The 19,285-nt window shown below is 40.9% G+C and overlaps 3 protein-coding genes across 4 annotated transcripts; 2 read left to right on the top strand and 1 right to left on the bottom strand.

Moving 5' to 3' along the window:
- The first annotated feature begins 7,742 nt into the window (after positions 1-7,742).
- LOC112452352 (stomatin-like protein 2, mitochondrial) lies at positions 7,743-10,744 on the top strand. Of its 2 annotated transcripts, XM_025012511.1 has the most exons (7): positions 7,743-8,787; positions 8,867-8,980; positions 9,168-9,315; positions 9,416-9,664; positions 9,784-9,939; positions 10,109-10,353; positions 10,436-10,744. In XM_025012511.1, exons 1-7 carry the CDS (start codon positions 8,725-8,727, stop codon positions 10,625-10,627), a joined length of 1,167 nt encoding a protein of 388 aa, XP_024868279.1. In that variant the 5' UTR covers positions 7,743-8,724; the 3' UTR covers positions 10,628-10,744. The 2 variants fall into 2 exon arrangements, with proteins under 2 accessions (XP_024868279.1, XP_024868280.1); XM_025012512.1 differs by lacking the exon at positions 7,743-8,787 and having other exon boundaries at positions 8,892-8,980; positions 9,137-9,315.
- A 252-nt stretch (positions 10,745-10,996) lies between these two features.
- Positions 10,997-12,171, bottom strand: LOC112452353 (protein KRTCAP2 homolog). Its single transcript, XM_025012513.1, has 3 exons — positions 11,996-12,171; positions 11,546-11,764; positions 10,997-11,268 (listed from the first exon to the last, which is right to left on the bottom strand). The coding sequence occupies exons 1-3, from the start codon at positions 11,997-11,999 to the stop codon at positions 11,093-11,095; spliced, it is 399 nt and encodes a 132-aa protein (XP_024868281.1). The 5' UTR covers positions 12,000-12,171; the 3' UTR covers positions 10,997-11,092.
- A 1,701-nt stretch (positions 12,172-13,872) lies between these two features.
- On the top strand, positions 13,873-15,974 carry LOC112452351 (ribonuclease H2 subunit B). Its single transcript, XM_025012510.1, has 5 exons — positions 13,873-14,200; positions 14,362-14,600; positions 14,688-14,973; positions 15,186-15,412; positions 15,692-15,974. The coding sequence occupies exons 1-5, from the start codon at positions 14,113-14,115 to the stop codon at positions 15,785-15,787; spliced, it is 936 nt and encodes a 311-aa protein (XP_024868278.1). The 5' UTR covers positions 13,873-14,112; the 3' UTR covers positions 15,788-15,974.
- Positions 15,975-19,285: the final 3,311 nt, after the last annotated feature.

Genomic DNA, 19,285 nt, shown 5'->3' with positions numbered 1-19,285 from the left:
TTTTAACGGTTACGCCGTGAATTACGTTATAATTATCATTGTTGCATCAGTTTGACGATACGCGGTGATCATAAAAACATAGATGTATATTAATGATATCGGATAATTACCAATAATGAAGTAATCGAATCGGCTGTATGCCGTTAAACCCGCGATAATCGACGAAGCAGAAACGACGGCAAAAACTCGCGACGATAACTAAGTCGCGAGATAGTAATTAAGAAGGTCGTAGATTACAGGTTTAGAAACGCTAATGTGCAATCCTAAACTAATGTGAACACCTTCCAATCTAATCGTATAGCTGGACGAAAACTCGGACGAAAACGAAGAGAAAAATTTCACGATCGCGTTTGTTCGTCGCGTCTATCCAGAGACGGATTTCATTTGCGAAACAAAGTTTTCGAGCCAACTTCCGCGGGCACCACCGTGGACGATCAATAAGAGAGGCTCGGTGTCGACGAGAACCTCAACCTGTGGTGCTCTTCAACCGATAACGAAAGCTAAAACACTCGCGATACTTTTTTTCTCCGCGGCGAACGATACGAGGGATCGTTCTGAATTTCTAGCTAAAGATAAATGCGTCGATGCGTCTCGTTATATTATTACGTATATTATTATAAAAAATTAATCGTTATTAAATTATCACGGAATGACTATGATAAGCAAATAGATAAGTATATGTGAGACACGAGCCGAACCGTGTGCCCCGATACGTGCCCAAGTTCACGCGGTTAAGATTATTTACTTACGGTCCTGAATGTATATCTGTTTGACAGGAATTCTATTTAAAACACAAGCGCGATGTATAATGCAGAGCGCGAGAGATAAGAATAAAATTGGGGATAAAAGAGACACGCGCAGCTGCTATCGATGAAAGACTCGCTTGACATATATGTAATAATGACAAATATTTCGCGGCTGAATCGATTGATATCTTCCGCTCCGTTGAGTATTATCGAATGAGAGAGAATAGCCGGCTCTGGCCGGTCCCGATATATTGTCTAATCGGCGTAAATGCGAGATAAATAGAAGGCGTAAGAAAATCGATTTTCATCGCGATGGGCCCGTGTGCATCCTGCACTGATACCATCGCTAATAGATTGCTCTCGGCGCGATCGCATGTGTCCTGTTACGGCGACGGTAAACATAATAAACGATGTTTTAACGGCTGTTTCCGCGCGTTACGTAACGGGTTTATTTTTATTTTCGAGCGCTCCGAAATGACACGCTAGAATCATCACGCCGACTATACTCGTATCTCGTATCCATATGTATACATGTATGTATATGTATATACATATAATATACATAGGTATATATGCGCATACATTAAAACGCGTTAGGAAGTGCTTGATAATGCGGCGGCATCGCGCAAAAGTCCGGTAACATCGGCGATGCCCTCGCGCGAACATTCAGTAATCTTAATTATCGTTCAATAAGCACGAACGAAATTAGATCCCGTCCCGAACTCGACGAGAAAGAGATTATCTCGTCGCGGAACGAGAGAAAAGGTATGCCCGATGCAGCGCCGGGCCGGTTTGGAGCACGTCGAAGTTACGTGAAAATTGCCGGGGAAATCGGTTTGCATTCCGCTTCGTCGTCGGAAAAGGGAGCGTATTTCCTGGCGATTTTGCGCTACATTGCGTTCGACGTTGAGGGACGTCGGCACCCTTATAAAGACACGAGTGTACGTCTATCAGCTTTATATCAACTGATATCTGTAATTCCGAAATTCTCGGAATCTAACCGGAAGAATTAAGAATGGCGATTTTTGAATGAAGTATCGGATATACTTGGAGATAACGGCTTGAACTTGTCATCGGTTTTCACGAGCGAGAGATAAAAGATGCCGTTTCTGCGTAATATGCAGGATGTTTCCTAAATAAGTATAAAAAATTAGAAGGGGATATTCTGTGGCTTATTTTAGAAAAAATGATGCATTTTGAAAATAAGTTTAGAGTGTATGTTTGTAAGACCTTTTCTTCCTAAAATAAGTTATGGAATATCCCCTTTAATTCTTTGTATACAATTACTTAAGAAACATCATGTATCAATAAACAATATATCAATAAATCGCAATAATATATCAATAAATCGAACCGCAAGCATCGAGATTCTATCGCGCGTTTGCTGTGTGCAAACTTCTAGAGATATTTACGTTTTAAATATTATGCGACAATCGATATCGCTTCTATAGCTACTGAAAAACCTGCCATCTAATTAACCTACAGGAATCAATGTGTGCCACAAAAATAAATCGCGCGGACTGTCGAATGTTCCTATTCGAGGCGTCAAACGCACTTCTTCGACAATGTCTTTCAGACGCTAATAGCATCGACGGACGAAATATCGATGCCTGCCGAAGTATCCCTGGATGTGCGCGACACGCACGATGCATCGTCAGCATCCCTGGATATCCGTGTACATTTACGCGACACACACCACACACACATGCATAAGCGGGCGCGCGTGCACGTCGCACCGGTTCGCGTCCGCCCCGCTATATGCACGCAGCGTTAGCTTGGCAACAAGCGGGCGCGGGCAGCCGGTTGCGGGGCAAGGTCGGCTCTTTCTCTCTCTCTGTCTCTCTCTCTCTCTCTCTCTTCCCCAACTCTATTTTATCCCGGGCATATATATTTATTACGAAACTCCTGGTATAGTATATCTCGTCGCGGCGCTGAAACCCGCTCGCGTAGAAAATTACGACTCCGACACGTTCGCGGGGAGCTCGCGCTGCCGCCGCGCCGCGCGCCGCAGAAATCGGCGCCGTGTTCCGGTATTCCGTAAAAAAGAAAGAAGGAAACGCGCACGAAGCAAATTTTATCTACAATGTGCTCGATCAGGCCCGAGTATCGGGGCCCCTCTCTGCGGCTCGCTGAGCAGCTACGCGCGCATAAAATCGCGAGTATGCATCGGCGAGGTTCGCGATATTTATTTCATTTTTCTTCTCAGGAAGTTTCGCGAAACGCTCGAAAGTCGCGCGGTCATCCTCGCGATTTTTGCGCTTTCTGAAAATCACTGTAGAAGGTGATGTCGCAAACTTCATGTCTCACGACGGCGCGAACTTAACGATTCTTCGAACAATCTGAAGTTCCCAGCGGTGATTCGATCGTAAGATTTCCGGATGCGTACAGGAAGTCGCTAAAAGAAAAAGCGCGTCAATTTTCTTGTGACACTACAGTCTTACTTTCTCTCGGGTCTAATTTTAATTTTATTTCGATTTTTTTCCTTCCGATTATATTAATAACAAATTCTATTAATTGCAGATTTATTAGTCTTCCTGATATTTATGCCTCCCTTGTAGGTGTCGATAATAACGTCTGGTTCGCGTTAGATATAAGTATAGCACATTGTAATAAAAGCAAATATCAACTTGTTGCGCAGAAGAATTAGCAAAAAGTGTCGATAATAACGTCAGCTGTTGTTATCGTGCAAAAATAACGGAAATTTAGATATTAATAGCCACCGATAAATTAAAAATCGCAAAAGATATGTATCTTGTTGAAAACATTCCGTTTTATTTCAGTTGCAACACACGCGAGTACAATTGTAAATTTCACAGAGGTAACGATATGTTGAATTAATAATAGAGAAGTTATCGTAAAAAAAAAAAACTATTCAATTATTCATATTCTCTTTGTATACGGCAAGCCTGTGATAGAGCATTGCTATAATTCTGCAACGTCAGCAATGCAAAACCAGAAAATTCACGCGATCGCGGTATACAATAAACGTGGCGCACCCGTGAGACGACGTTATTTTTAAAGACCCTTCAAATATGCAAGCCGGTTTTAACACACCGCCGCGGCCGCCGCGGTTAAAGCCGAGACTTTCCCTGCGCGAAATTAAGGATAACGCCGCACGGATTCGAAACGCGCGGTGCGAAAGCCGAATTGCCCTCCCCCCGCTAAGAGATAATTTTTGGAGTAGCGTGGGAGCGGGATAAACGCCCGCGAGATTTTCCTTCCTTTTCGCACAAACGTACAAACGGAGTTTGCACAAGTTTTCTGATGCACAAGTTTGCGAAAGCGATTTTAGTGAAAGCTAGCGTCTACTCTCTGTCTCTCCGTTTCTCTGCCCTATTCTTCCGCGTGCCTCAGAATTCAGAATCCCGCTGCGTCTATTTCCAGCGCGGGTGTCCCGCATTGTTGTTTAGAAAAATCCACCACGACCCTTCTCGCCACGTCTCACGTTTACGGGGAAATTTACGACTGGCTTCTTAATTAGCCGAGCTCCTCTTCCACGCGTGGATATCCGATATCAGAGACTTCGACTTGATTTTTGAAATTGCCATTGTCATTCGACGCGCACGACAATGCGACGCATCCTGTTTTGCAATTCGCACTTTTCCGCCGTTTTCTAATGTCTTCGTAAGTGGCAGCCATTAGATGACTCACTCTGAATGCCGATAGAAGAAATTTGTCCGCACACTCGCACATCCAGCATGGACTCGTAGTTCGAAATAACAATAATTGGGAAGTGAGGAAACCTTCGGGACTCCAAAGTGGCTCAATTAGAATCACATAAATAAGACAGTCTAAAATAATCACGCAAACATTGTAACGTGGTAAGATCAAATCGGGTATTCCTTTCATTCGCGATCCGGAATTGTGACGACGTGTTAGCACGCGATCGTAAATATGCCCATTGCTTCCTCGCACGCCTCGCACGCCTGCATCTCAAGGCAGCGAAATCTATAAAAGAGCCTACCTATAATTGCAGAGGCAATTATGCGGCGGTGTATCACAGTTTGTTTCTGGGCGAACTTTTACCAGCCTCGATATTTCATCCAGAATTATAGCGCAAAACGTGACTGCAGCCGTCGGATTGTCAGATTCAACTGTCGAAAATATAGATTGCGTTGATTATAAATGAAATCGGAGTCAGGTGTCTCCGCATTCAATATTAAATAAATAGAATATTAATTTCTCTAATGGACAACTTACTAATAGATTTAATTTATATAATTTAATATAAGTTTATAAAATAGAATATATATAAATAGAATCGGCTTGTACTTCAACTTATAATAGCGTCACGCCTAAAATCAAACGGTTATTCCTCGTTTCGCTAATCTGGCGTAAAAATCATCTCTCTCTCTCGGCATATAAATTCTACATATAGCATAAACCCGACGTGATTCCTTAATTAGAAATCGTTGACCCAGTCGAAATCCAAAAATATAAAAAGTCCAAAGCAAATATGAAACCCTCGCGCGCGAGCGTCCCGCGAGATAGCGTCCAGCGAGTCGTCGTCGGGTTAGGTTCTTTTTTTTCGAAATAATCGCGTCGAGATTATCGTGGTGTCGCGAGAGTCCATGCGGCGGTGTACGGACGGCCGATAAGATAAATTTAACATTTCTCCTGGGCATTATACCTCCGGCCTCCGGGCGACCGACGACGGTTCGCCCTTCATTGTAGCGCTCGGCCGCGTCACCTAACCTCTCTCGGCCGCGCACGCGCACGCGCACGCGTGACCTAGCCTGTCCGGTACTCGCGGGCAAAAGAGGAAGAGGACCGAATTATTTTCGCAACGCGCCGCCGCAGCCCCGGGCGTCCGTAATCAAATGAATATCTTTTTTTTCTCCCTTCCTCTTTCTCTATCTCTCTTCCCGATTCTCTCGTACGGTTCTCGCGCTCCCGCGACTCCGTTTTAGGGTCGATTCAGACACAGCCGTGCCGTATCCGTACCGTGCACGGCTGTGTTTGAATCGACCCTTATCCGCTCCGGTCCGATCTGACCGCCTCGCGCGGTTCTCTACATGCCGCGCGAGAGCGATGAGAGGAACCAAAACCAAGAGGAACGGTCAATTCCTCGGCCAGTTAACATCGATTAGCTCCGTCAAGCGCCCTCCGACCGTGCCACGTAGCGCATATACGCGCGCGATACGCTCCGCAGTCCGCGTTAGACCCGTTAGGTATACTTCGTATAGATAATCGAACGTATAAACTATTATTGTTCCGGCGCATTAATCGAAACGCGAGGAACGAGCGGCGGAGAGAGAGAGAGAGAGAGAGAGAGACGCGAAAAATCCTTCGGGGACAAGAACCGGGGTAACTCTTCGTCACCGCTGCAAATTGTGGAGCAAATAGAAAAAAACATCTCGTACACCGCGTGTTCGCGGCATCGAGAAATCTGAACTCGCCGACCCCGCGAACCGTGAAGTAAAAATAGGAAGCAAATAGAATAAAATTCGAATAAGCTCTCGTCGGTTCGAGTTCGGATTTCGACATTACGGAAAGGAGAACGACTTTTATGCCCGTCGCTGATAAGAACGGAGGAAATGGCGTAGGCCTTCTTACAGGCTCTCCCATTCTCTCTCTCTCTCTCTCTCCTCCCATTCTCTCTCTCTCTCTCTCGTTACAGAAAATTTATCGCGTCCGTTTCGCCGGTTGGAACGTCGGGCTCTTTTATTCTCAGCAGGTCGGACACGCAGCTGCCTGCTAAAGGACAAAAAGGAAAAGACGAGGTATCCGGACGCTTCCTCTACCCCTCCCCGCTGACGCTTGGCGCAACTTGAAGAACCGGGCGAACACGCTGGTTGGTCAATCTCCGCGTGTGCACCATCCTCCGTCCTCCGTCCTCCGTCGTCGTTATTAAAGATTCGCTTAACCTACGCCGCGCCGCGGAGATTAGGAACGAGAATCTCGGCTTCTGTCTCGCGACGACGACGCGCGCCGGGTGCGCGAGAATACGCGCGCCCCTGGGACTTTCTCCTCGCTCGCGCGCATCCACGGCGGCCCCTGCGGGGCACAGAAAACGCCGATCGTATACACCAGCGCACTCGACTTCCTCGCCAAGTGAAACGGTCCTCGGCTCTCGGCTCTTTGCGAAGTCGCGCCATCGAAATCGTCACGGTTACTCCGTTCAGCGTCTCCGCCTTTTATCTATATATGTATATGTATATCCCAGCAGAGCTAAAATATATAAATTTACACTTAAAAATCAATGATCGAAATGTCGCCACAACCGTTTTAAATACAGATAGCCAGTTTGGTCGAATAGAAAATCATTATTGTTGAACAAATTATATAAATGTGGGATATATATAGAAAATATACATGTATATATCTCATATTATACATATATATAATATAGTACATATCATACATATACATATGTAGTATACATTCACGCGTATATCCTCAAGACCCGAAAACAAGCAGTTGCGCTCGATAATAATAATTTTAATCGCAACGGGGGAGATAGCCTGGACTCGCTAACGGATCATTGTCGCCTCCGATATTCCGTCGCGCTCTCGTTCCGATCGAGGGTTCACCCTTTTTCCTCGTTTTCGTCCCGTCTGGAATGCGTCGCGTTCCTTGGGAAGATCGACGAGTTAGAATATTAGAAAGCCGACGCTCCGTCGGCTCCAAGCGGAGGCCGAGCGGATAAAACGTCAGCGTCGTACAATATGGTAACCGGCGCGTCACGACGGCGGAAATGCGGCACGGCACGGACACGGACACGGACCCGTTCCTTACATAAGTTTCCGACTTCTCTCGAGACTGTCAACCATCCCGTCCCCAAACCCGTGCGTATTTATTGGTGCCGCGCGACGCGACGCGACGCCTCGTCATCGACGCGCGTACGCACGTCCACGTAGGGACGCGCGTCGGGACGTAGGCGTCGCGACCCGTATTTCTTCGCACCGGGGTCGCATTTTTGCGTTGCGAACGGTGCGAGACGCGAGGACTCCGCGCGAGTACTCGCGTCGACTCGCGTCGCGCCAAAAATCGGTCCCTCACCTGCGAGACGGTCCGTCGCGTGCCGGCGCCTGTCTCTCCACAACGTCGGTCTCGCTTGTCACACGGCGAAATCACACTTTTCACACACGCAAAAACCACATCTCGTTACGATCACAGTGTTCTTATTGAAAATGCTGTTAACAGAGAACGTGCGGTGCCGTTAAATAGGGCATCTGGCGTCGGGGACTTCTCGGACGGCTCGAAGATGGCGCACGTCGCAAACTGAACACTTCCGAGCTGAGACCCGTTCCCCTGTAGCCACGTCGGCCACTTCTCTTCCAATCTCTCCGAAGCCCGGCGTGCCGTCTTTCCGCGGAATCCCGTGGCTCCTCGTGGCGATTGGCCGACCAGGCCGACTGGCGACTGCCTTGAAGCTCGCTGGAAACTGCAGCTCGAACCTCGCGTGTTCGAAGATAAACTGGCTGTTGCCAGTAAAAAAAACGAAATTTAAAAATTTAAAAATTGCATTTCGTTCCTCTCAAATAAATCCCAATAAATCAGTTAATATATATATTCCGGAATTCCTTTCGTCTTTTTCACAATTATTGGAAGAATGAAATGCGATAAATTTAACTGCAATAAGGGATAACGCTGTCCCTGAACTCCCTGAAGGGCTCATGTTTATTTAGGACCGTAAACCCGTTATTCAACTATTTCCGGTCAGCTGATTTAACTGGTGAGAGAAATGAACGCCGATAATTTTCGATGCTGTCATTTGTCATTTTTTTTTTCCACTGGCGGTAGTCAGGTGTGTTTTCGAACGCGCCGTTGAACGGCGCATATATCTGGAGTTGGAGTCTGGAGTAGAGGTTTCGTTTCTGTCGTGTCGGATGCTCCATGGTGGCCGACGCCGGGTCATTTTCCAAAGATATCGCGGATTATTCGTTATTCTTGTTGTATAACCTACGAAAAAACGCAATCTGTCAGTCTTTATATTATATTCTTCGTACATTCTCAGAATTGGTATAATAAAAAGATGTATAAGCGCGCGGTAACCGGTAGTGCCGTGATACTGGCGAGAAATTTAGGATTTGTTAAGGTGAGGTATCGCCTTTCTCCTGACTTCGAAGGGATTTTTAATTCACGGAAAGTTTCACGGAGCGTTTTTCACGTTGCAGGACCACGCGTTTGCCAGTGCAGGAAGTAAAACGTTTAGCTCGATCACCCAGAACTCGCGGTACAAAGCGCTAACCCCGATAAACACTATCATAATGTTCGTTCCGCAACAACAGGTTCGTTTAACACACGGTACACTTGTTAACGTGTGTCAAGCTATTGCGAATTATTCGTATTACGTATTTCCGACCGCGACGTCAGATCGCCTTCGATTCGACTTGCGGCTCGTTAAATTATTTCAAGTAAGACTACATGCGAAATTAACTTGGCAGTCACTAGCCTAAAGGAAAGCGTTTTACTTAGGCATGGATCGTGGAACGAATGGGGAAGTTCCATAAAATTTTAGAGCCAGGCCTGAACATTTTACTTCCCGTCATCGACAAAGTCAGATACGTACAAATTTTGAAGGAACTGGCGATAGATGTGCCACAGCAGAGCGCCGTTACATCGGGTAGGTACGCCGCCGCGCTGGTCTGATGCAAGCTTTCAGAATATTGCACACGTGTGTAGCACAGTATTTGGAATCAACATCTATTCTGATTTTCTTTCAGATAACGTGACTCTAAGTATCGACGCGGTATTGTATTTAAGAGTTACTGATCCTTATCTAGCATCTTATGGTGTTGAGGATGCCGAGTTTGCGGTAATTCAAGTAGCCCAAACCACCATGAGATCTGAGTTAGGAAAGATATCTTTAGATAAAGTATTTAGGGAAAGGGAAGGGTTAAATGTTTCCATTGTTGAAAGTATCAATAAGGCCAGTGGCGCGTGGGGAATAACGTGCCTGCGATATGAGATACGTAAGTTGCAAAAGTAGTAACTATATGATAAATGTTTCACGTTGTATGAGTAGTACTAGACAGATTTCTACTTAATATTAATAATTATATTCTTTATCATACTTGTATTTATATGCTAGGGGATATAAAGTTACCATCGAGGGTGCAAGAAGCGATGCAAATGCAGGTGGAAGCCGAACGAAAGAAACGTGCCGCTATATTGGAATCTGAAGGTGTTAGAGAGGCTGAGATAAATGTGGCCGAGGGCAAACGACTCGCACAAATTTTAGCTTCAGGTGCTGTACCAGTCATATTCAGTGTAGCTCCTAATCAGTGAACTTGAGGAAGTTACGCTGCTTTATGTAATTTATTTGAAAAAGCAAATTTAATATTGTATATGTAGACACGTGATCAGTGAGAACATTAATTTTTGTAATGATAAACTTGATTATTACTTGATTGTAGAAGCGGCAAGGCAAGAGCAAATAAATAGAGCTACTGGAGAATCTGCGGCAATAGTGGCAGTGGCGGAGGCAAGGGCCAAGGGATTACAGGTGGTTGCAAATGCCCTTGGCGCGACGGATGCGAAAAACGCAGCGGCACTCAGCGTAGCAGAACAATATGTCAATGCGTTTAACAAGCTAGCAAAAGTTAATAATACATTAATATTGCCAAGCAATGTAGGAGACGTTCCAACATTCGTAGCGCAGGTTTGTCTCGCTCACTGTTTCATGGATTATCCATTAAAATTTTAATAATACTATCAGCCAAGTAATTTGTTGCGTTCCACAGGCGATGGCAATTTATAAACAAGTAATGCCGGGACACAACAATAATGAACAAACAAAACAAATAACGAGTAATCAATCGAGTGCTTCAGTTCAAAGGGAGGAATCCGATGAAGCATTTGAATACTTCAGCGACAAGGAAGAGGCTGAAAAGCACAGGAAAAACGTGGAAAAGCAAAAGCCCCGAATATTATAAATATGTATACCTGCAATAAAAAAGTATTTTCATATTTTTCAAGTTATTTAATTGAATTTTGCAATGTAAATATCATGATTTACGATCATAAAGCATTAAACCGAATCTAATTTATTAGTTCTTTTTCTTAATTCTTTTGTTGTATTACAAACTAACGTAAACACTTTTTCAAATTTATATATATTTATATATATATTTATATACATTTATATGACATTTATATGACATTTATGACATTTATATGACATATATTTATATGAAAACAAGTTGACATAGCAACATGACACGTAATTTAAAATTCAGTAGAAATCTCAAACCATACTTATATCTAGAGAAAGTAATGTTGAACAACTTACACAGTTGGCATTGTACATTGTACTATAAATTGGAAGCTTTATGGAAAGTATAATATTATAGTATACATGATAGTAAAAAGATATGTAATAGGAACATCCTTATGCCTATTCACTTATTGCGTCTCTTGGTTTGCATTACTGTGTTCTGTGTAGATACACTGTACGTTTCTTGAGAAATTTTACTCATATAATACAACGCAATCAAAGAGAATATCAAACATGTCGTGATGGACACACGGTGAATTAAAGCAGAAGCGATTAGACTTAAAGTCAACGAGAAGACCACTGTAACAAAACAAAGGTATATTAGTTTGCTTGCATATATCACTTGAAAATTACTTATCTTCGTATACTATCCGCTTAAATAATTCGCTTTATAAGTAAAACTCGATTGCAATATACGAGCTTCTTAGAAGCCAAGCCAATGATCAACTTTAAGAAATAAAAAGTAGAGAAAATTAATGAAATTACTGTATTCTGACACTAAAATTAAAAAAATTCACAAAATTTGATTAGTTTGACTTTCAAGAGGTTTCTCTATCAATACTATTTCTATGTGTACCTTCTGGAAGTAATTTTTGTTGAAACGATTTTCCAAACAAGGTACTTTCAAGATTTCCCACTGCAGTCAGCGTACAAATGAACAACAACGATCCAATCCATCCTCCCAGAATCGTTCCCAGCTGCGTCGAGCTGAGCCAGACTTTGTACATCTGCATGCCGGAGAACAGTAAGACCATCATTATCGACGACAGCACGAATGACACTCCGCTGCTAACAGCTGTAACATTAACACGTCACGTTAGCAATGGTATTAACGAGCAACTAGAGACACAGATAAATCATTGAATTGCAACGAGACTGAAATATCAATTCAACAATTGATAACTCCTTGCTTTAGCAACTGATAACTCTAGAGCTTGCCTGCTCTGGAGAAGAGCTTTTGTCGAATTTTTTTCTGTATGGTATTCAAGTACTTGGGGCGTAGAACTTCCAAAGCGCCGACACTCACCCATTGTTGCCGAGAAATTTGGAAATAATCCCAAAGGAACAATCACACCTGTCCCTTCCTTTTTCTCTCGCAGCGAGAATTCAATCGGAAATCGCGTGCAACTAGGCAACTACCTGCGAGCATTCATTCAGGTTAAGTTTGTATAACCGGCGTACTGGGCGTACATTGGACATACATACGTCATACGTCAGCAAACTGAGCAACCCCACTACCGAAAGAATGAATTTATTGATTAAAAATGGGAATATTTTTTTTTTTGTTACAGAAAACATGTACAGATTGCAAGCTGAAGTATTACTATAATACTCAAGAAAAAATGAGTTTTTTAAGACACATATCATTAAAAGAATGCATTAGGATAAAAATATTAATTTCATTATTATTGTTATTATTGTTGTTATTATTATTTGTTTTTAAAGAATTTTATTATAAAACTGTAACTAAGAAATAGATACATAATTTTAACCATTTGTAAGTTATTTATTTGCTTACTTTTACTACTATCTTAACTATCTATATATTTTTATTTTTAGACTCCTTGTATACTTCAATATATCAAATATTCATTAAATTGCAAGCAACATTATTATTCCTTTTAATGCACTTTGCAATTTATGAAATGTATAGATAAGGATTTCTTTTTGTAATCTCGTTTCTTGAGACTGGAAGAGTCCACTTTTGTAAGTGTATATAATGGAGGGGCCGGGATAAAGTGGTGTAAGTCAAATTTTTTTAAATATTTTCTTGTGTGCATAGATGCAATTTATATATTGCACAGATTGCATCTATGCATACGAGAAAATATTTTAAAAAATTTGACTTACACCACTGTGGTTTTTATCCCTTCATATATATCTTACAAAAGTGGACTCTTCCAGTTTCAAGAAACGAGATTACAAAAAGAAATCCTTATATCTATACCTACATTTCATAAATTGCAAAGTGCATTAAAAAGAATAATAATCTCTTATAGAAATTTAATACTGTAAGTGATTTTTTGGCTAGTGATTAATCATTTAAAAGCACTATTAAAAGACTATTAACAGTGTTTTTAATAGTGCTTTTAAGTGATTATAATAATTACTAGCCAAAAAATCACTTACAGTATTAAATTTCTATAAAGGATGTTGCTTATTAAACTACTATGGAGTGATAAGAGCCACCTCAGCCACCACTGTGGTTTTTATATCCCTCGAATCCATATATCCTAATAAATTTGTTGTTATCATCATTGTACATTTTTGAAGTTTATTTGTCCGTAAAAATCACAAAAACCGATTACGCAAATTTTTACGTTGTTTTCCCACTTCATGCAGTACTACGCAACTGTATCATCTATAGCCAGACACCAAGTCAAAAAGTAAAGACACTAAGAAAAAAAATCGACTAAGAAAAAGAAAGATAAGAAAATAAAAAAAAGAAAAGCTTCTAATAATAAGGTCCTTTGCCATGCCCTTTCCGCGCTTTTGCCTTTATTTTTTATTTTTAATTTAAAATGTGCTATTTGATATTTTTTACTTTCTAACATAAACAACAACATATAATAATGAAAACAACACACAATAGCAACATAACATAATAATAATAACATAACATAATAACAACAATTTTTATAACATAATTACCACATATAATAAAATTTAATGTAATTAAACATTATAACTCGATGTTTAACTAACAAAAACTTAAAAATTTAATTTCCTGGATTATATAATAAATCAATCGCCAATTAAGTTGACCAAAGCTTCTTCAAAGTCATCTTAAATTTAATTAATTCATATTTTTCATTGTCATTCTTTAGCTACGCTATTCAAATAAATGCGTCCAATTTTCAAACCGCGCCGTCTCTGCCCGCATTGCCCGCAATGGCCGCAATATGTCGCGTGCAGGACGGACGTGCGAGACCGCGCGCGGGTTGAAGCTAACGCTCGTGATGCATCGAGAACGAGATTGCTCGTGAAAGACGGCCCGATCGTTGAACTCCCCCGCGTCCGTGTCCGTGTAAGCGCGAGTGAATTAGCGAATGGCGTCATTGGCGTCGAGCGTTCTACCGTCCAGGTCCAGCCGGGAAGGTTAACCTGCAATAAACCGAACGGCGACGCGCGGCACGCGGGAAGATGCCGCGCGCCAAGAGTTTGCCGCAGAAGCTGGTCAAGGTGGCGAGCTGTCACCCGTCGGCGAGCACATGGGTGTTCCTCATGAAGGGTGAGTGCGAGGACAATTTATTGCCGTTCATTACACTGACACAATTTCCCACAGTCTTCTCTGAACGACCGTCGATCTGATTTCTGCGATTGATCGCGTAGATGTGTTCTTTGTGAGAGAAACGACCTCTCCGAATTGCGTATCCAATGTATGTATTTCAGAAGATACTCTGGACAGCACAAGCGGGAGTCAACCAGAGATCGTAAAGCTTAGACATCCAGCGTCCGATAAGCCGGCTGTATTCGCATTCAGCCCTGGAAATCTCACGGTGCAAGAGGTTTTGATCTTTGACGAAAAGAAGAGATCTTGGTTCATCGATAATAATGTTAAATCTGATGGCAAGTTGCACTTGTCGACACCAATCGATCCAATCTTCTTGGCTTTGCCATACTTAAGGAAGGTAATTGTAGAACTTTACTTTTTTACCATTTACATATGTAGATATTTCTTTGAGACAGTCGTTGGAAAACTCATGTCTTTCTTACAGTCGCAAATGGCGCAACCTTTGGAACAATGTCTCTGGGATGAAGATTTTCCGGAGACGTCTCGTCTCGTGCAATGTGAAAACTTGAACCTGTCGTTGGTCGCGGATCGTAAGGGAGATGAATCGCTGCAAGCGTTCAAGTTTAATGAGGAGAAATCGTTGAACTGGTTGCGAAAGAAGGTAGAAAAGGTAGCGCACGTACTAAAAGAAAAAGGAGTCCATGTATCTCAAGGGGCTATGAGTGCCACTTACGTTAAGAGTACTAAATACGAAAGTGGTACAGAAGCAGGTAAGAAAAACAATATAATTATAAACCGCGATTATGATGCGGTTTTAAGTAACAAGGACATTGGATAAGATCAAACATTTGAGAATTTATCGATATCTGTTACAGCTGAAACGAGATATAATGAGATCTTAAACCAATTTTTGTATGCCACCATCTACAAACAAAAGATCAATTTATTGACAAAGCACTAATTGATGAAAATTTTCTTACAGAATACTTAAAATATGCGCATGGTATCGTGTCAGAATACCTTGCCGAAGATCTCTCAAAGAAGCTGGCACAACGTTTGAATATATCTGACGAAGTGGAGAATAAAAAACGCAAGCTGACTAGTCCTAAAAATGAGACGGATGAGAAGAAACTTAAGAAAGATTCGGTGGAAGAAAGCCCAGTGTCGAAAACAAAGAAGCAGACAAAAGAATTAAGTAAACCTGAAAAGGTCAGTTATTAATAAAAATAGTAATTATAATCATTTCAGTAAATGATAACTATGATTATAAACATCAACCTATGAATAAAATTTATATTAGTAATTTTTAACTGTTCGAAAATTGCAATTTATTGTTTTAATATTATAATAATGTTGTAATATTGTATTTGATTTGTTTATTTAAGATTATAAACATGGGAAAAATATCTATAAAATCTATAAAGAATTTTCAAAATAGTACATTTATGTGACCAACTTTATAATTCATATCTATATATTTTTTTACAGAGCCAAAAAAGCGCTGCCCCTGGCAAAAAGGAATTGGCTAGGCAGAGAGCAGCGGCAGGATCTAAAAGCATTACTAGCTTTTTTCAAAAGAAATAAATGTCAAGAAAGTGTAGAATGTTTTTAAAGATTAATGCATTATAGACATTTGTCATTATATCATGTACGGTTTTAAAATTTTTACTACTACGTATAAATCTGTGTGTTTAATGTCAAAGTTGAAAATTTTAATATTTTATTGATAATTATGTAACAAACAAATTTTTTCCGCCAATATTTCAATAAGTTTATGTAATACTATTAATATTTAAGCACGATGTAGCATGCAATAATAAATATTTAATAAAAGAATATACTAGCAACTAAATTCTTATTTTCTTATTCCTAACTTATATTTTTTTTAAATAAAATTTTAATGTTATTTAATTATATTCTGATACTTTGTCGATTTTTAAGAATTTAAAATTAATTTAATTATGTCTGTAATTAGAATATAAATGACGTCGATAATTACTGATATTTGATAAAATTACTTTTTATTTTACTGACTCTCAGTATTTATCGACGTCCTTTTAATTATCGATATTTATAGTTTTTTATACTCTTAAGTAACAAAAGAGAATTTATAATAATATAATTTAACTTATTCTAACATTGTATTTTTTTATTTAATTATATTGTATTATTCTATTATATTAAATTTTCAAGATCAGAGAGAAACATGAGAGAGACCATCCCGGCCTTTTTCGTGTGTTGCATTTTCCGACGAGCCGCCTGAGAAACCCAGGTAGCATTAATGTCTAAAAGACATCATAAAGATGTCTTTAAGATGCCAGAAATCTTAAAGATGTCTTTATGATGTCTTTTAGACATTAATTGCTACCTGGAAAGTGCTTGCAATTCAAACTCAACCGCCGAGCCGCCGCACAGTCGGGCGAGAGGTGGAACGCGTCGAGTCGAGCCCCCGGATCTGGCCAATCACGTTTCGCCGCTCCGCGCCGCCGGCGCGGCGGATCGATACGGTACGGTGACGTAGTAGGCAGTGTAGGCACCGCGCAGCGCGCAGTCCGTACCAACTCGTACTAGCGGCGCGACCGTTGAACTCGAAAGCTCCGTACCTCCGAAGATCGGCGCGTTTTCGACGTTGTTTCTGGCGATGAGTGGACTTGTTTCCATCAACGCTCGGAGTAGTGTTACCTGCGTGAGTGACTCAGCTATCATTCTCCCGAGGAATTTCGCACAGGTAGGAAGTATTTGTGCTCCGCGCGCGCTCGAGTCACCGACGTCAGTGACGTCACCGTGCTTCGTGCTGTTTTCTGAACGCGCTCGTTTCAGTGATTGGCATGCCTGCTTCCTCGTTTCGCGAGCCGCGGGAATAATTGCTACGCGAGTACGCGCCGTGTGTGTTCAACAATTTACGAGTGTATAAGAGGTGTCTGTCGGAATGAATAACGTGTCGCGCGACGCGCTCACTCGAGACGTCGAGGTACGCGAAGGTATGTAAACGACAATTGCATGAACGATGTACAGTTTCGCTGTGACATTCGCGGGTGATAGTCGCTCGTCCCGCCATGTCTGGACTCGCGAATCGCGAATGTGCGCATTCATTTATCTCGCGTCGTGCTTCGAACGCTGTGTGCCGGAATTGTCGTGTCATGTGATTTATCTCCGATTCTCTCCGTAGGGAAAAAGAGGGCTGAGTGACAGTGTCGTATCGAGTGATTCGAGTAACGGAACGCCGTGATACATCGCGCTCGTCTCGTGAACGCTTCGTAATCTCCTACATCTCGCGTCGCGTAAATTAGCGGCCGGCAGTCACGATTCTTCGTCGTGCATATTAATAATGCGGTTATACTTTCGCGAGATTTACGATTTTGATACCGTACGTGCTGTGAGTGTGATATTTAATTTCAATCAACTGCGTGCCTTTGTTAACCATCCGCTCGACTTGCGTAGTATCGCGCCCGACTCCTTCAAATTTGCACGAAAAATTGTTACCTAGCTGCTTTTGTATTATAGAGTAAAGATATACTTCCTTCCCACGGGTACGACCTTGGCGAGGTGGGAAGGCTCAGTACTCAGTACGAGGATTTTACCCAAGCAAAACTCTTGTTCTGCTTGGATAAGAATCCAAAGACGGGGAAGCTAACGTACCCTCGCGTCCGCCGATTTAATTGAATAAACGAACCGCAGCCGGTTCGTCGCGTTTGCTTCGGGAGTGCCGTTCAAGTAATCGGACTAGAGAACTTTTTTAAACGGGAGTGCCGTACAGTATCGCGCGAGAAAGACTTTTAATGAAATTAGTCCGCGCGCGATTGCAGTTTATTATCCGCGAGTGTTTCTCGCGAGTGTCCTGTGCGGTGAGAGGAGGAAGCCTGACGTCCTGAGAGGAGGAGGAGGTCTGAGAGAGACATCGGGCACCGGCGGAGCAACCTTGGGGTAAGTATCATCTCTTAGCTATACATATAAAATTGATAATTTGTTTCCATTTATTCGAAGTGTTTAATTTTAATTTCGATAAGTTAAAAGTAATTGAGAGAGAGAGAGAGAGAGAAGAAAGAGAAGTTATCTAAAATTCTATGCTTGTAAAGATCTTCGATAAACAGATAAATTGTATTGCTAAATATTTTATTGAAAGACGAATTAGAGACGCGTAAGAATCAACTTTTCAAATGTTAATAATTTTGAGCGCTTTTTAAATTTAAATCTTATGTTTGTATGTTACAGTATCACCGTAGCTACGTGGCTGCATAACTCCGCCCGTTGCGCATTGAATCGGTGAGTCAATAAATAATTTTTTTATTGAGGTAACGAATCTACGAATATATAATTAAATATAGAGCAATAATATATCTCGGTACATGCCGATTTACAATAATTTGTAGTATGAAAATATTACATTTCGTAGATCTATTGCCTTAAAATGGATGGGCTAAAATTGATTATGGGAAATATTTAATCTTGGTATCATTTGTATATTGTTGTATTTGCTGATTGTTATTGATTTATTGTGCGATTGTGCTTGAGGAAATACTCGCACACTTCGCACGCACCAAGCTCGTGAAGAACTTATTAAATTATGTTAACGAACTGCCGCGTTTTATATAAATTACTTTTGAATGAAGTTTTTAAGTACATAAATTAAATTTTTGAATTTTTATTACATAGATCAATTCTATTTAAAACTAGAGTAAATAATAAATATTTTAGAAACACAAGAGAAACAAAAAGTAAAATAATTCTTTAATAATTAAAGTAATGATTTTTTAAATAAAATTTTTTTAGATTTCTTTGAAAAATTATTTTTGTAACATTATATATATATTTTTTTTCTGAAACAAAAGAGATAATAAGTAAAATATGGTGTCAGAGTTAGATGTTATAGGAAATAGTATTTGTAGATAGGGAAAAATTATGAGTTAGGATGTGTTTTATTTATACTTACCCATTTATTCATTTCCATATATTTAACCAAGATTAAATATTTATAAATCGATGCAAGAAAGCAATATATAAATATATTTAGAATTTATTAGATAGAAAACGTGATAAAGTTGTTATTTATTACTAAAATTTATTTTAACGAAGCATCGATTT

This window comes from Temnothorax curvispinosus, unplaced genomic scaffold (genome assembly GCF_003070985.1).
Source record: "Temnothorax curvispinosus isolate PA1 unplaced genomic scaffold, ASM307098v1 QBEX01003280.1, whole genome shotgun sequence".
Classification (NCBI taxonomy): Eukaryota; Metazoa; Arthropoda; class Insecta; order Hymenoptera; family Formicidae; genus Temnothorax; species Temnothorax curvispinosus.
Note: the sequence above shows the minus strand (reverse complement) of the source record. Positions and strands in the feature narration are given on the sequence as shown.

Coding starts and splice junctions, on each gene's coding strand:
- LOC112452352 (XM_025012511.1), top strand. CDS start 8,725: ATGTATAAGCGCGCGGTAACCGGTAGTGCCGTGATACTGGCGAGAAAT. Junction 9,316..9,415: donor GCAGAGCGCCGTTACATCGG/GTAGGTACGCCG, acceptor ATTTTCTTTCAG/ATAACGTGACTCTAAGTATC. Junction 9,940..10,108: donor CGCACAAATTTTAGCTTCAG/GTGCTGTACCAG, acceptor ACTTGATTGTAG/AAGCGGCAAGGCAAGAGCAA.
- LOC112452353 (XM_025012513.1), bottom strand. Junction 11,269..11,545: donor ACAAAAATTACTTCCAGAAG/GTACACATAGAA, acceptor GTTTTGTTACAG/TGGTCTTCTCGTTGACTTTA.
- LOC112452351 (XM_025012510.1), top strand. CDS start 14,113: ATGCCGCGCGCCAAGAGTTTGCCGCAGAAGCTGGTCAAGGTGGCGAGC. Junction 14,601..14,687: donor CTTTGCCATACTTAAGGAAG/GTAATTGTAGAA, acceptor TCTTTCTTACAG/TCGCAAATGGCGCAACCTTT. Junction 14,974..15,185: donor CGAAAGTGGTACAGAAGCAG/GTAAGAAAAACA, acceptor ATTTTCTTACAG/AATACTTAAAATATGCGCAT.